This window comes from Charadrius vociferus, unplaced genomic scaffold, assembly GCF_000708025.1.
Source record: "Charadrius vociferus isolate BGI_N301 unplaced genomic scaffold, ASM70802v2 scaffold461, whole genome shotgun sequence".
In the NCBI taxonomy this organism is placed as follows: domain Eukaryota; kingdom Metazoa; phylum Chordata; class Aves; order Charadriiformes; family Charadriidae; genus Charadrius; species Charadrius vociferus.
In genome coordinates this window covers 359,732-377,060 of record NW_009647020.1, presented here as the reverse complement: position 1 = coordinate 377,060, position 17,329 = coordinate 359,732, and the positions used below count along the sequence as shown (strand labels likewise).

At 55.9% G+C, this 17,329-nt stretch overlaps 1 protein-coding gene across 1 annotated transcript in view; it reads left to right on the top strand.

Annotated features, from left to right (window-relative positions):
• LOC104295712 (epiplakin-like) overlaps positions 1 to 14,245 on the top strand; it is a 23,851-nt gene extending 9,606 nt beyond the window's left edge. Inside the window, 4 exon segments of the mRNA XM_009895489.1 lie at positions 14 to 2,576; positions 2,805 to 3,536; positions 13,153 to 13,259; positions 14,111 to 14,245. Of these exon segments, the coding sequence (XP_009893791.1) occupies positions 14 to 2,576; positions 2,805 to 3,536; positions 13,153 to 13,259; positions 14,111 to 14,245 (3,537 nt within the window).
• The last annotated feature ends 3,084 nt before the right edge of the window (positions 14,246 to 17,329 follow it).

The window sequence follows — 17,329 nt, the reverse complement described above, 5'->3', positions numbered from 1 at the left end:
GGCTGCGATGGAGAGTGTGAGGAGGTAATTGCAGGGCACAGGCAGCATTGGCGGGGTGTTCATAGAAGCATCCACAAAGAAGATGACCTTTTACGATGCCATGAAAAACAATCTTCTCCTCCCTGGGGCTGCTCTGAGGCTGCTAGAAGCTCAGGCAGCCACAGGAGACCTAACTGACCCGGCAACAAACCAGAGACTCAGCGTGAGGGATGCCGTGAAAGCAGCTGTTGTTGGCGAAGAGCTCACCGAGAAACTCCTTCTCGCTGAGAGGGCGGTGACTGGCTACACAGACCCCTACACGGGGAGTTCCATCTCACTATGCCAAGCGCTCAGGAAAGAGCTGATTCCCCTGGGAGACGCTGTTCCCTTGCTAGAGGCCCAGCTGGCCACAGGAGGGGTCATTGATCCCATTCACCACCATCATCTTCCACTCCAGGCCGCGTGCAGGTATGGCTTCTACGATGAGGACCTGAACCAAACCCTCTCTCAGCTGAATGACAGCACCAAAATCTTCTTTGATCCAAACACAAAGGAGAACGTGACCTACCAGCAGCTGAAGGACAGATGCATTCAGGAGGCTGAGTCAGGTGTCTGGCTCCTTCCTCTCTCAGAAGATGCCATGTTCTGTGTGGATGAACAAACCATGGAGGTGCTGAAATCTGTGACAGTTTGTGTCAACATAGGGAGGTTCAAAGGACAGACTGTGTCAGTCTGGGACCTTCTCAACTCTGAATACCTCTCAGACAGCAAGAGAAGAGAGCTAGTGCAGAAGTACAAAGATGAGAATACTGAAGTGCTACACGAAATCGTAACAATTGTCACCACAATCATCAAAGAGACTGAGACACATGGCAAGAAGTTTGCATTCAAGGGCCTGCGGAAAAGAGTATCCGCCAGTGACCTCTTCCAGTCTCAACTGATAGACAAAAAAACCCTCGATGAGCTCAACCAGGGGAAGAAAACAGTCAAAGAAGTCACTGAAATGGACTCTGTCCGCAGGTACCTGGAGGGCAGCAATTTCATAGCAGGGGTCCTTATACAGCCAAGCAATGAGAAGATGGGCATCTACCAGGCCATGCGGAAGGGCATCCTGAGACCAGGGACAGCACTGGTGCTGCTGGAGGCACAGGCTGCCACCGGCTACATCATCGACCCAGAGAAAAACAAGAAGTTTTCAGTGGAGGAAGCATTAACTGCAGGTCTAATTGGAGGGGAGATTTTTGAAAAGCTACTGTGTGCAGAAAGAGCCGTGACGGGCTACACCGACCCCTACACAAAAGCCCCAATGTCCCTGTTTGAAGCTATGAACCAAGGACTGATTGTGAAGAGCCACGGCATTCGCCTCCTCGAGGCCCAGATTGCCACCGGTGGCATCATCGACCCCGTGCACAGTCACCGCATCCCCGTGGAGGTGGCCTACCAGCGCGGCTACTTCAACCAGGAGATGAACCAGATCCTCTCCGACCCCACCGACGACACCAAGGGCTTCTTCGACCCCAACACCCACGAGAACCTCACCTACATGCAGCTCCTGGAGAGATGTGTCCAAGATTCAGAGACTGGGTTGTACATGCTACAAGTTGTAAAGGAAAGAGGAAAGTACTTTTACATTGATGAGTCTACAAAACAAGTTTTGCGCTCTAAGCCCCTTGAAGTGAAAATTGGAAAGTTTAAGGACCAAAGAGTTTCCATCTGGGAAATTCTCTGCTCTCATTACATCTCTGAGCAGAAAAGGAAAGAACTAGTGATACAGTACAAATGCAAAACCCTCACACTGGAAGATCTTATAGCTCTCATTCTCAAAATAATTGAGGATACCGAGCAAAGAGGGGAAGCCCTCAAGGTTAAAGGACTCCGGGGGGATGTGTCAATATCAGAATTGTTTAACTCTGAGATAATTGACAAGAAAACTCTAGATCAGCTGCAGGATGGGAGTCTCACGCTTGCCAGCCTCACAAAGAGGGACACCATCAAAAGGTACTTGGATGGCACTGGATGCATTGCTGGAGTTCTACTCCCATCAAGGAAAGAGAAGATGAGCATCTACCAGGCCCTGAAAAAGGGCCTCCTCACAGAGCCATGTGCACTGGGGCTGCTGGAGGCACAGGCTGCCACTGGTTTTCTCATTGACCCACTGAAAAATAAGAAGCTCTCTGTGAATGAGGCCGTCCTGTCTGGGCTGGTGGGCAGCGAGATGCACGAGAAGCTCCTGTCAGCAGAGAGGGCCGTGACAGGATACACAGATCCTCATGCAGGAAATAAAATTTCCCTCTTCCAGGCCATGCAACAAAAGATAACAGTCAAGGAGCATGGCGTCCGCCTCCTTGAGGCCCAGATTGCCACCGGTGGCATCATCGACCCTGTGCACAGCCACCGCCTCCCCGTGGAGGTGGCCTATCGGCGCGGATATTTGGATAATGATACGTTTCTCCTACTTTCTGATCCAGATCATGGTAGCAAAGGTTTTATAGATCCAAACACTCATGAGAAAATCAGTTACAGTCAACTCCTACAGAGATGTTCCAAAGACAGAGATACTGGATTGTACCTGCTGCAGATCATGGAAAAAGAAGATGGTTATTTCTACATTGATGAGCAAACAAAAAATGCACTATTATCTACAAAGGTAAAAGTGACTGTAGGAAAATACAAAGGACGTGTGTTATCACTGTGGGAACTCGTATGTTCTGAGTACATCACAGAAGACAAAAGAAAAGAACTGGTAAAAAAATATAAAGAGAAATCCCACCACATTCTGCAAGGAATCATTGAAACAATACTAAATATCATTAAAGAAAAAGAAGAGGACAGAAGTGACGTCTGGTTCCAAGGACTGAGACAACAAATAACAGCATCAGAACTCCTCAGCGCACAGATAATCACAGAAGAAACAATGGAAAAACTCAATGAAGGAAAAGAGACGGCCCAAGAAATAGCACAAATGGAAAGTGTGAGAAGATACCTTGAGGGAACTGGAAGTATCGCCGGCGTGCTGGTGCCCTCCAAGGACCACCCCGCCAAGATGGAGAAGATGAGCATCTACCAGGCCATGTGGAAGGGCATCCTGAGGCAGGGCACGGCCCTGGTGCTGCTGGAGGCGCAGGCTGCCACCGGCTTCCTCGTTGACCCGCTCACCAGCAAGAAGCTCTCCGTGGACGAGGCCGTCTCCTCCGGGCTGGTGGGCAGCGAGCTGCACGAGAAGCTCCTGTCGGCCGAGAGGGCCGTCACGGGCTACACCGACCCCTACACCGGCGACCAGATCTCCCTCTTCCAGGCCATGAAGAAGGAGCTCATCGTCAAGGAGCACGGCATACGCCTCCTCGAGGCCCAGATCGCCACCGGCGGCATCATCGACCCCGTGCACAGCCACCGCCTCCCCGTGGAGGTGGCCTACCGGCGCGGCTACTTTGACCAGGAGATGAGCCAGATCCTCTCCGACCCCACCGACGACACCAAGGGCTTCTTCGACCCCAACACCCACGAGAACCTCACCTACATGCAGCTCCTCCGCCGCTGCGTGCCCGACCCGGATACTGGTCTTTTTTTCCTTAATGTTTTTAGCAAGTAATTGTTAGACATATTGCATGGTTTTTTGTTATTGCATTGGTGAAGAATTTAGTTATTGTGAATAGTTCCTTTGTTGTTGGTATTTTTCTTTCTTTTTTTAATTGTATTTTTTAAAAATCCAGTTCCATTCAGTGAATTTCCTTATTGTTCTCTTTCTTTTTCAGTAACTTACGCATATCAGGTACAGCTTTTAAGCGACTCCCCTGAGCGTTGTGGTAGAGTGTATTAAGCTTTTTTCTCCTGTAGTATTTCAGGAACACAGGAATCAGCCTGGGTCATCTCAGGTCGTTTTGTTGAAATATGTTGTCCTCGTTTTCCTCAGCCAAACTTAAATGGAACTATGTCTTTTGTGGTGTGTGAGGTGCAGTGAGAATGGTATTTTTATTCTCCTTCTAGTCTGTTTTCTTATGCATGAGGAACATTTTTTTTCTTATCAGATTTGCAGGGTGTTCTTAGAGTTGCAGGTTTTCAAACCTGAATTTTGCATGGAGAGCATATTTCTCTGTAGGCAGTACATCAGGGTGGTGTTATGGGTTCCTGAGGTGGGATTATGTGTGTTTACTCTTTATGGCTCAGCTTGTCTAGTTTTTCTGGGGTCATCTGGACTACAGACGCCCTCCGCTTAAAGTGGTTTGGTCTCTCAGCAGTACATACACTCAATTCGCTCTCATGCTGTGCTTCCCCTCCCTCCAATTCCCTGGCTCCCCATGGAGCCTCTATAGAGAGCTGTGCTGTGGGATACGCACAGGAGCTGAGACCCCGTGGGGGACGTTGTCGTGCCGTATCTCTCGTCCGTCCACCTGCGGTCAGGGGAGCCGGCAGCGGTGCGTCCATTCCCTCAAGCTGGCCTCTGGGCATTTCTCAGCTTCTTTTGCCGTCCTGTGTCCTGAGCTGACTCAGCCCACGTGCCACGCTCCGGGGGAGGAGGCAGCCCCAGAACCACTCTGCCGTAGAGTTCAGGGCTGAATAATTCTACCACTGTTTAATAGAAGGAAACTTACTCTCCTTAAACGCATTACCTTAGGCTATTTGCCTTAATTAACCCAGTAATGTCCTGGAAAATGGATTTTTTGCCACAGCTTGTAGAGCTGATAGCTAGATACAGGTATAGATTAGCCGTGGAACTCCTTACCGTAACCTGCCGTGTAGCCTGGAGATTTGCATGGGCTCAAAAAGTGATGGGGCAAACCAATGGTAAAGAAGTCCACTGAGGGCTGTTAAATGCAAAGACCCACCTCTGCCTCAGGAGGCCCCCCAGCCGCAGGTTACCCGGAGCTGGAAGGCAGGATCGGGGGTGTCGGTAGGGGCTCTCACTGCTCTTACGCTCTTTGTGTGGAGGCTGACACTCGGCAGCGTTGGCTGCAGCGCAGGGGAGACACGGCCCTCTGCTCTGGGTTGGCATAACCGCGACTGTCCAACCACCATCTGCATTACAAACATGGAGACACATCAGAAATGCCATAATTTACCTAAAGGGCCAGAGCGCAACGGGGAAGTTTTATAGCTCCCAGGCCTCACCTCACTCCGCACTGGGGTTAGTTCAGCTTCTTCCCACACAGACCTGCAAACACTAATGCCATCTCCAGAGAACCTCAATGATTCAGGCTCCCATGTCAGCCAAGAGGCTTCATATTCATCTTTGAGACTTCTGCTCTTTCCTGGAAATGGATTAGACAATGCTTCAGCCAAATCCAGGGTGAACAGCCAAGCTGTGTCCTTGACACACTCTAGTCCTGTGCCATCTCCAGATCTCAGAGCCCTCCACACCGCTACGGGGTCAGAGGCCTTGCTGTAAGAAACAAGGCACCGGCTGCTCTCATCCCGCTCCGTCCCGGCCATTCCTGTGCTCCTGCCCACAGCCCCTGCACTCCGACTGTCTCCTCTTCGTCAGTCTCTAGTTCCACGCCTTCCAACCTCCACCACACTTTTCACCCGATCTCCAGGTGCCCCGTTTCCCAGCAGCCTCATTCATTAGCTCGTGCCCTGGAGAGCCAGCAGTCCCCATGGAGCAGGATGGACACTTGCAGCCCTCCAGCTCTGGTTTAGACCTCCCCCTTTCCAGGGTCTCTTGTCTGGTGGTAAGCTCTGCCTGGCAGCTGCCCCATCTTTGTACTAAACCTAACCAATATAAGGCCATTTCTTGGTAGGATCTTCAGTCTTACACACCTAGCCAAAAGCCATTTAACTAAACCTAACTGAAAGCTCGTGGCTAATTTTTTATATATCCGCTAGGTTATACAAGAGAAAAGGAACCGAGAGGAAACCTCAGAGTATTCTGAAGTTCTCGGTCTCCCAGTCCTGAGCCAGAGCATCATCTGCCAGCTGTCAGCTCCTCAAAGCTCGGCTGTTGTCTGGATACAGAAAAGGCCAGTCTCACATGGAGATCAGGAATGGGAGGAGGACTGCACAGGATGAAGAGTGTGCACTAAGGAAAGCAGGACAGGGTAGGGTCCGGCAGCATGGGCCCAGCACTGAAGCCTGGCTGCCTTCCCCATGGTGCTGCTCCGGAGTTGCCAGGTCCATGTAGGAGCAGCTTATGGCTCTCCTCGGCAGGTTATGGGCAGGTGACACTGGAGAGTCCTCCGGTGGCGGGAGCAGCCTCCATGAGTGCCACGTTAGCCCAGCCCCGGGCTGGAGGCTACAGGGCAGGTGCAGATGCAACCTGGGTAAAGATGGTCAGCCCTTCCACGGGCAGAAGAACAGTGTCCTCCATGTCCATATGGACCATCACAGCTCACCTCAGGGGCCGTGTTGGACTGCCACACACTTGAACAGCCAGCAGCTAGCAGTTTATCTGTAAGGAGCTCCTGTCCCAGACCAGGCAGTGAAGCCTACCAGGAACGTGGTGGTGGTCCCCGGATGAAGGACCCAGAGAGCGAGCTGAGACAAAACACACTTGGGACTTGTGATCCAGAGTCACATCATGACTCTCCTGCTAGGCATGCGGTGGCCAGATCCCAGGAGGTTTCTGGAAAGGCTTGTAAAAGGTGCTGGGGAGGAGACAGAGACACAGAGGAAGATGGACGAAAGAGGTTCTGGCACCAAAATGTAGGCTTCAGGCAGAAAGATGAAAGCCAAGCTCTCCATGACAGCATTCCCTGACACGGTCCAGGTATCGTGTGGAGGTCAGATAGTAAAGCAGAGACATGAATTCATAAAACAGGGCTGAGAAGCTGAAAAGTTTTTGTCATAAAGGTTTTGCATCTCCGAGCAAAGGACAAGCCAAACCCGCTCAAAGTCCATTCAAATATGGTGAAAACCAGCATGGAGAAAAGGAGAAGGGAAGAGCAGTTTAAAGAAGCAGAATCCTGTTAAAGAACAACACAGAAAAAAACTAGAGAATGAAGATAAACACAATACAGAGGGCTGAGGATCTGGGATGACTCATCTCCAACGGAACACCGGCACGCCGCGGACTTCTTGGGAGGAGGCTCACCAGGAGGACGCTGTGGGGCCAAGGTATAAAATGCACGGAACGGCCGAGGAGGGTGTGCTGGTGGCAGCACAGGGCTGTTATCAGGAAGCTTAGAGTGGGGTCAAAGTCACAAATACACCAACAGAACCCTGGAGGGAATCCCGTCTCCATGGAGTGGGGCCAGCAACGGCGGCTGTCGCTGCCGAGTCTGAGCCAGGCAGAGAACGTCCTCTGCAGCCAGGAGGAAGGGCAGGTCCTCGGCAGGGACACAAAAGGGGCATAAAACCATAAATGACATGGGCAGGGCAAGCAGGGAACAGATATTTGCTGTTTTCCGTAAGAACTGGGCTGTGGGGAAACGGCAGGAAAGGTTTGTGGCTGCTGCTGGGACGTCACGGAGCCAACAGCTGCAAATGCTCAAAGGAGAGTAAAGACAAGAAAAAGCGAGCCCTCTTCTCCGCGAGGGAGTCACCAGTAGGGCCAGAGGGACCCGTGCGGAGAGCTGGGCCGTGTAACACGTGCAGACACGGTCTGGGAAATGCTGCGAGCGGGGAAGGGGCAGATGGTATTAAATTATTCAGCTTCGCAAAGGAAGGTGCCAGCTGCAAAAGCTGCGGGAAGACCGAGCAACATGCAGTGGCTGGAATGAAAATGTCAGATTATGTCTGAGGCAGGTAAAAAGGTGCATACGGGGAGAAGCAGTCCTCGTGTCCACACACCCAGCGCCGAGCTGTTGCTGTTCAGCAGCAAGAAAGGCAACAGGTTGTTTGATGTGTGCTCAGCAGCCGCCAGAGTAAATCAGATGTGAACGTCAGGGAGGGAAAAACCTCCACGCCAGGATACCTCACGCAACCTGTGTCCGTCCAGAGGCACCACGCAATATCCTGAGGGGAGACCGGGCTCTTTGGTGGGGCTACAACCAGGACCTCAGCAGTGGCCGAGACTTGGTGGCCAGTGGGGCTTCGATGGTGTGGCCAGTGGGGCTTCGATGGTGTGGCCAGGGAGCACCTGCTCCTTTGAGGGTACTGGTCAAAGGAGCCACCAACAAGAAGAGCCAGGGACCAGCAAGAACAGCAAACGATACAGGAGGTGGGGATTGGAACAAACCTGGCTAGTTGCACCAATCAGTCAGGATGCATGGAGCTGGGGGATGTTCATTCTTTCTGTTAAGATGATCATAGAGCCATAAAATGGTTTAGGCTGGAAGGGACCTTGAAGATCAAGTTCCAACCCCCCTGCCCTGGGCAGGGACACCTCCCACCAGCCCAGGTTGCTCCGAGACCCGTCCAACCTGGCCTTGAACACCTCCAGGGATGGGGCAGCCACAGCTTCTCGGGGCAACCTGCCCCAGGGGCTCACCACCCGCACAGGAGAGAATTTCCTCCTCAGATCTCACCTAAATCCCCCCTCTGTCAGCGTCAAACTGTTCCCCCTGGTCCCACGGCTCCCCTCCCTGATGCAGAGTCCCTCCCCAGCTCTCCTGGAGCCCCTTTAGGCACTGGAAGGGGCTCTGAGATCTGCACGGAGCCTTCTCTTCTCCAGGCTGAACCCCCCAACTCTCCCAGCAGAGGGGCTCCAGCCCTCCCAGCATCTCCGGGGCCTCCTCTGGCCCCGCTCCAACAGGCCCATGTCTCTCCTTTGTTGGAGGCTCCAGAGCTGAAAGAAAACAGAGGGAGGCAAACACAGAGACATAAAACCTGACCAGGCCAATTAGTGTTAACGAAGACAATAACCAGAAACAAACCTGGTCAGCGGCACTAATTGATGGGCTATCAAGGAACTGCAGGCACAGGAGGGCTTCGCAGCTGGTATAGACATCACCCTGAGGGTCTCAGCATCAGCAGCTGGCGGGGCCTCAGCTCTCTGGGTCTGGGGAGGGTCCCACAGACTGTGTCCCAAAAACCAGCTCATGATGGGGGACCAGTGTGAGTGAGGGCCTCCATGCCGGGGTCTGGAGCGGTACCATGGGTCACAGCCCGTGTGCCTGGTGTTGGCTGCGGGGGGTGGTGAGCATCTCCCCCGATCCCGGCGTGGGGGGCGCGTGTGTGTCCACCAGCAGACAGGGGGTGAGCAGGGGACCCCTGGGTGAGGACCTGGGCAGAGGTGCCAGCGGACAGAGGGGCCATTCTGGTTCTCGGGGCGTCCACGAGTGAACCCAGAGAGTGCCATGCTGGTGCCTGCGCTCATGACCTCCGGCCTCCGCCAGCCCCAGGGGAGGAGGGGACGCGGCTGCCAATGCATGGGTGTGACGTGGGTCCTGTCTGCAGCTGCCACCGATGGCAACGGTCTGTCTGACCGGCCGTGCCAGTGCCCTCTGTGTCTGTATGTCCATGGGGTACATGTGCAGCTTTGCTGCTGGTTGAACTTGCAAATGGGAGGGTGGCAGACATGTCCCTCAGCCTGTGCAGAGACCCCAGCTGGGCTCTGGCAGCTGGGCAGGACCATACTGGGTGCTGCTGGTCTGTCCTGGGTGCTACTGGCCTCCAGTGGCCAGGCTGGAGGTGGTGGCCGCTCCAGTCATAGAATCATAGAATCATAGAATGGTTTAGGTTGGAAAGGACCTTGAAGATCATCGAGTTCCAACCCCCCTGCCATGGGCAGGAACACCTCCCACCAGCCCAGGTTGCCCAAGGCCACCTCCAGCCTGGCCTTGAACACCTCCAGGGATGGTACCCCAACAACATCTCTGGGCAACCTGTTCCACTGCCTCACCACCCTCAAAGTGAAAAACTTCTTCCTAATGTTTAATCCAAACCTGCCCTCTTCCAGTTTATAGCCATTCCCCCTCATCCTGTCACTCCATGCCCCAGTAAAAAGTCCCTCCCCAGCTCTCCTGGAGCCCCTTTAGGGACTGGAGGGCGGCAATAAAATCTCCCTGGATCCTTCTCTTCTCCAGGCTGAACAGCCCCAGCTCTCTCAGCCTCTCCTCATAGGAGAGGTGCTCCAGCCCTCGGATCATCCTCGTGGCTCTGGCCTCATCCCTCAGCAGGCATTCTGCAAACAGGGGGCTACGAGCAGATGCTCAGTGGCTGGTGGGGCCGTTGGCAGGATGGTGCGGGGACACTGCCGGGGCTGGCGCTGTCTGTTCACCCAGCAGCTCTGGCTCCATTCCCACTTGTGCGGGGAGCTGCTTCTGGTGCCGTTGGGTCTGCCGGAGAGAGCAGCCGGCGAGGACATCGCAGGAGTCATAGCTGTTGTCATGACAGCACCCAGAACCTCTGCTGAGGGCTTCCTGCAGACCCAGCAGCGACGTTCTCGACGCATTGCAGGACAGACACTCCTGCACCGACTGCTGCTGCTCTCCTCCACGCAATGGGGGCCTCAGCCCAGAGCCCCACAGGGCGGACGCTGCCATCAAGGTCTGGGACTGCTGAAAGTGCCTGGGGCATCTGAGCAGGCTGTGCACCACCAGGGAAAATGAGGAGGGGATCTACAGGGTTTTCACAGAGACCTGGGGCCAGGACCTGGGATGCTGCAGACAGACCGACAGGATTTGTCCAGCCCTCAGTCCACTAGGTCTGGCTGCCCTTTCTTGTGGGCACCAATGATAGTGCCAGGAGTGATCTGGAGGATATCAGCAGTGGCTACAGAGCTCTGGGAGCGAGGACTTTGCGTTTTCCTTTGCTGAACTTGAGAAAGGAACCTCATGCAGTTGAACAAAGGGAAATCCCAAGTCCTGCCCCTGAGAGGAACAGCCCCAGGCACCAGTTCCAGGATGGGTGGCCTCCTGGAAGGCAGTTTTGCAGAAAAAGGCTTGACCATCCTGGTGCACAAGAAGCTAAACACGAGCCAGCAATGCGCTCCTGCAGCAGAGAAGGCCACCAGCCCTCCTGGTGTACTGCCAGCAGGTCGATGGAGGTGATCCTTCCCCTCTACTCAGCACTGGTGAGGACGCACCTGGAGTGCTGGGTCCAGTTCTGGGCTCCCCAGGACAACAGACATGGACATACTGGAGACAGTCCCACAAACGGTCACAAAGATGGTGAAGGGACTGGAGCTCCTCTCCTATGAGGAGAGGCTGCGAGAGCTGGGACTGTTCATGCTGGAGAAGAGAAGGCTCAGGGGGATCTCACCAATGTATATAAACACCTGAAAGGAGGGAGCGAAGAAGATGGAGCCAGGCTCTTGTCAGTGGTGCCCAGTGACAGGACAAGAGGCCAGACAGGACAGGAGGTTCCCTCTGAACATCAGGAGACACTTTTTTACTGTGAGGGTGGTCAAACATTGCCACAGGTTGCCCAAAGGGCTTGGCAGAGTCTCCATCCTTGGAAATACTTAAAACCCAACTGGACATGGTCCTGAGCGACCTCAGGACCTCAGGCTGGTTATGGCTGACCCTGCTTTAAGCAGAGGGAGTGGATCTCCAGAGGTCCCTTCCCTCCCCTTGGAGGTGATCAACACTGACTGAAGACAGCCCTGAGCAATCTGATCTGACTGGACCTGCTCTGAGTTGGACCAGACAGCCTCTGAAGGTCCTTTCCAACCTAAATTATTCTATGATCCTGCTTTTTTGTTGGTTTGTTTCGTTTTGTTTTCTTAAGAGTAGAACAGACTGTGTGGCCTCAGCAGCTCCAGCCTCTACACCTCACCTGCCCATCACCAAGCCCACGCCTTCCAGCCCAAGCACAGCAGCACTCCTGTTGCTCCAGGACATGCCACAGCCTCGTGGCAGCCATCTTCTCCTCCACCTGAGGACCACTATGGCCCCGCTCAGTATGCCGAACTGGTGCCTTGCAAAAGACACTCCATCCAGGAACATGCCCAGGCAGTGATTAATGCTCACTGTGGATAATTTTTGGTTGCCCTGAGAAGCTGTGGCTGCCCCATCCCTGGAGGTGTTCAAGACCAGGTTGGACAGGGCTTGGAGCAACCTGGGCTGGCGGGTGGTGTCCCTGCCCAGGGCAGGGGGTTTGATTAGATGATTTTTAAGGTCCTTACCAACTCTAACCAGTCTGTGATTCCCTGGGGAAATTATTCCAATGGCTGATTGTTCTCACTGTGAAAAATTTTCCTCTTGTGTCCCATCAGAATCTCTCCTGGAGTGACTTGTACCCATCACCCCTCGTCTTTTCAATGTTACCCCTTGTGAAAAGGGAGTCTCTCTCTCCCAACATGCCCTCAGAGGAGGGCAGGAGTGAGGGTAGGGGGACCTGGGCTGGTCTATACGTGTGCATCCTTCCCCTCGCTGTGCCCAGGAGCTGCGGAGGGAAACTCTTCTGCGGGGAAGTCAAACAATAAACGAGTCCCCTGGAAGAGTGGCAGAAGGCAGTTGCTGCCACGGCACACCCCTGGCTTATCCTCCTCCCCGCCGTGGGCCAGGTGGCCTGAAGCACCAGCCAAAGCCTCACCGATCGGTTTCCCAGGAATCACGTGTCAGGGCAGAAGATACTTGAGAGCTTCTTTCCCACAGAGATCAGAGTTGTGCAATCACGTTTCTCCAAGAGAGAATAAAAAGGATTTTTGTCTTTTCTGTTTGTCCATGGTTGCCTGCCTGTGCCCATCCCTTGGGTGCTGGGCTTGGCCGGTTCATTGTGGTTTTTGAAAAGGGACATTTTTGTTATTCTTCCCTTCAAAAGCGCATCGCATTGCTCAGCTCGGCCGGGCGAGAACAGGCGGAGCAGGCGCGGCAGCGTGCGGCGCCTGCAGTCAAGGTGAAGTTCTCCCAACACCGCCGGCACACACGGCTCTGCAGATCCCGAGCTGTCTCCATGCCTGCCAGCAGCACCCGCGCGGCGCATGGGCGGCCCCGCGCATCAGGACACCGCTGCGCCGGCAACACCGGTGCACGAGCTCCACACCGTGGGTCCCACCGGGTAGAGGGACAGCGGCTGCGGGTGATTTCCCTCTGGTTAATATTGTCCCCTGCCCCGTTCAGGGGCCGCCTGTGTGTGGGTATCCCCGGAGGGCTGCCCGAGCAGAGGGGCTGCCCTCTCCTCCTCAGGTGTGAGGTTGTGCCTGCCCCGTGCATCACCCGCCACGGCGACTCCAGAACCGCAGGGACCGGCGCTGAGGGGACGGGCTGGGAGGGAGTCACGTCAGCACCCGCGCTGCGGCAGAGGAGGCTCCCCGAATCAAACGCTGAAGGAAAACACTCCCCAAACACCTCCGTGCTGAAGCATCCCTGAGAAAGCCATCTCCTCACTCTCTGATGTGGTTCGTGGCTGCTTCAGCCAAGGACACCTACACCTTCCGGCAGGAGCGGCCGAGCCACCACGCTGTGGACGCCCGAGCCTGGTGTCTCCGTGGCAGGCGTCCCGGGAAGCGGTGGGACCAGCTGGTGAGTCACTCAGCGCAGCGAGGACCGGGGCATCCCATGGGTCAGCATCCCAGCTTCACTCTCCATAGATTCAGACACTCTCCGAGACCTACAGACTGATTTTTCTTTACTTCTTCTGGGGTCTACACTAAAAAGAAGAACAATCAGAAGAAGCCCTTTGAGCCGCTCCAAGGCCAGACAGACACAGCTGGCTGCAGCTGGGTGGCAGCCCCGGCAGCCCAGTGCCACACGTAGGGATCCTGACATGACACAAGCTCTCCCCAGACGGTGATGCTGTCCCCTCCCTGCCTTCTGCCAAGCCCAGGACCTGCAGGACGCCAAGAGCCGCAGCCCCACCATGCGTGGAGGCACCGAGCGCTGGTCGCCAACCCACAGCTTCGCAGGCGGCGCAGCTCTGGCTGCTCATGGACCTGACAACTCCATCCCCTGGTCTGGCCAAAGGGGAAGGGCGGCAGCCACTTGTCCGGTCACTAAAGAGCCCCTACCAGGGCTCACGGTGCGGCATGGCCAGATGATGGAAGTGGCAGGGCCGGGAAGCTGCGGGCGGTCCGTACTGCCCGTCAGGCTGTCGGGGAAGGGGGAAGCTGGGCGACTGCAGGTCACTGCAGGTTAACTCCCCACACCTGAAGTCAAGGGAGAAGTCAACGTTCCTCCTTGGGACAACCTGAGCGCAGTTTCCTTTGTGCTCTCACAAATATCCAGCTCCCAGCATTTTCCAGCAAAGCGAAACGTGAAGTCACTGTATTTTGGCTTGTAAACCAAAAGAGGAACTGCCGCACAGTTCAAAAACCTCTGATCGTATTGAAGTCACAAGAGTTTCAGCGTCAGCTTGCAAACCGGCTGTCTTCCAGAGAAAGAAGACAAAATGGATCATGCAATCGGCACTGCTCAGCAAGGACATCGGTTTCCAAACCACTTGCAGGTATCGCACCAGCGCTGTCGCTGGCGGCGCAGCTGCAGCCGGCACACAGCACGCGCTCCGCTGAGACAGTCCCTGTCACCCGCCTGCTGACGGACCTGCGGTGGGAACGCTGGGGGTGACCCGAAAGGTCTCCCCTGTGAGATGTCTCCAGGACTTGGTGCAGACCGGGAGCAGACCTATGGAACAGCTTCCTCAAGGGACACGCAACCGGTGTACCACCTTCCTTACGCTGGTATTCTGTTTCCAAGTTTGTGGGTCATTTCCAATTTTGCACTCAGGACTCCACGGTCAAGAACAACCCCCGTGCTTGCTCGCGACGCCTCGTGGTCAGCAGTACTTGCCTGCAGCTGCTAATGCCAAGTGTTGGAGTTGGGTGGGCGCCTTCCAGTGCCGAGAGAATGGGTAATGGGCCCCATGACATCAGTGTCACCGGGTAAGATGCTGGTGATGCCCCCGGGTGGCAGACAGAGACAGGAGCCCTCCTTTAAGTCTCAGGTCTAACTATGAACCCCAGGAGCCGGGGAAGGGATGGAGGCAAGTCTGGGGGCAAGTGTCCCCTGTGCCCGGTGGCTTTGGGAACGGGGCTGACAGGATCCCAGCCGAACCCGCAGAGCCAAAGACAAGGGCCAGGGGGAGATATGCGCCCTGTGTGTCCCACAGCCGGTGGCCAAAGCAGTGAGTAAGCGGGACAGGACCGCGGTCCAGCACGCAGCACATGGGCAACCCCGGCCAGGAGGACCAGGGTTTCAGCGCTGCAGCATAGGGATTGGCATTTAGGAAGCTGAGAGGCGCCGTGCAGTCTCTGCAGTGCCCCCTTTCCCCGGGGAAGGCATGTGGGCACTGGAGTCGCCCATGGGGACACAGGAATGGCCACCTGCCTGGAGATGCACTTGTGGGCACCCTTCTTCTTCATCGGCCCTTCTCGGGGGGGCTGTGGAGGAGCAGGAGGACCATGGAGGACCAGCTTGTCCTGTGCCAGTGGGTGCAGCCCCCTTGGTGGCTCCAGGAGCTGTTAGGCATGGGGACGCAGGCACAGGGCTCACCCACAGCATCGTCCCAGTCCCCTGGGGAAACACCTCTGGGGTGGTACTGGTACGGTGGTACTGGGGTGGTACGGTACTGGGCACAGAAGAGCTCAGCTTTGCTGAGCACCATCCCCAAAAATACATCCATCGCCAAAAAGCCCTTGACAGTGCCTCAGAGAAGATCGTGAAAGAGCTAAGCGGCTTTAGGGCTGAAAAGAAGAAGTTTTGTCATGTCCCAGAAGCAGGTTAGGGGGTAGGGAGGGACGTGAGGGACTAAATGCTCCGTCCTCATCGCGGGAGAGGGAGTCCTGTTCTCCACTAACAAGGGGACAATCTGGGAGCAGGGTTGAGGTGAGGCACCAGCATTTCCACCTCACACAACTGTTCAAGCCATGTGGTGCCGGTGAGGAAGGTGGGGCCGCTCAGAGACCTGCACGTGCAGCAGGAGGTGACGCTCAGGGCTGATTCACCCCGGGTGATGTTTGTGTGCAGCGCAGGTCACCCCGGCTGCCCTGGGGCAGCCAAGGGAGAGCAGGTCCAGGTGGCCAGTGGTTGCTTTGTGGACACATCCTTGGGCAGACATGTGCAAGTGGTCAGGGGAGTCATGGTCTGGGCTCCGGTGAGCGTCCTGGTGTGCTCTCCACAGCTATAACGGGACCGGGGCTCCAGCTCCACAGTCGGCATCCGCTGTGGGCAGATAAATCACAGCCTCTGCTTCCACAAATGCAAAGTAATGCACCTTCAAGGGAAGCCGCCAACTACCAGCACTTCAGAGGTGTCTAAATGAGCTGGGCCAGCTCCACGTAGTGGTCCGGTGTCTCCGGCACAGCTCAGAGGAGTGTCCCGCTTGGCCGTGGCCAGTGCTGTGCCATGTCTGAGGAGCGTGTGGGGGCCAACGCAGAGCAACTCGGGTCTGCCTTTGGGTGCAGGCGGGGTCTGTGCTGCACAGAGCAGAGAGAGACGGGACCCTCCTGCCTGGCCCAGGCCAGGTACCCTCTGCACCCCCTTGCACCCCGCTCCTGCCAGGGACGCGGCCCAGAGCAAAGCCTTTGCCGGAGCCCAACCGGAATAGCTGAACCTACAGCGCAGCGCAATTAGCAGTATACCGATTCATGGCATCAGTAACTACCCAACACAATGCAGGCTGAAAATAGATGTCGGGCAAGGAAGGGCTTCTGAGGAGGGAGTAAAGACAACAGAAACGGGTCCTGTGTCCACCTTCACCCCTGTGAAGAGAGGGACCTCCTGCCCAGGTGCGTTCCCCAGAGCCAAATCGACCTCGGTGAGTCAGAGGGAAAATGCCTCTGTGTGCTGATGATCCAGTTTGGCAAGCACCTACGCAGGCAGGAATGTGCACCCCAAGCAGGACACCCAGGGAAGGAAGGGCCGGGGCAGGCAGCACCTCCTCCGCACAGGGGCACCCAGTCACGCACCCCCACCACGGGACGGAGTCGCAGCCGCACGCGGGCATACGGACAGTCTCTGCCTCACTCACACACTCGCATCGCATGTGTGCCCGCTCACACGGCGTCACCCCCACGCAGAGTCACACGAGAGCACACGCGGTCACGGGCGCGCAGTGGCACAGGCACACGTGTGGGTCGATGGGAGCACACACGCAGTCACAAGTGTGCTCAGCTGCGGAGATCGTCGATGTCCGGGCACAAACACTGCTCCACGAGGGATCGCACACCAGAGCAACACACCCAGCACCACCCTCGCCCTGGAAGTGGGCGCCAAGTGAGCATGTTCACCACAGCCATGGCCGCACTCTGATGGACGTGGCCCATCCTACGCCGACATGGAAATGCACCCAAACGTGGGACTGAGCTTCAGCCGCCCTCAGGCCAAAGTTGGCCAGAGCCACCAGCCTGCCTCTGCCAGCCGGACGGACAGCGCAAGCCCTCCGCAGCGAGCGGTTGATCGAGTGCCCCGAGCTCCCGGGCAGACGCTGGCCACGGCACGGCACTGGCCCTCCCTGCTCACCGGGAGCCTGACAGCTCTCCACCCCGCGCACTGAGCACCCGCTCTGCGCACTGCGAACGACACCAGCAGTCACCACCGCTCCAGTGCCTACAGGGTCCCGGGCACGGCCGCAGCGAGGGACCGGCTCGCGCTGTCAC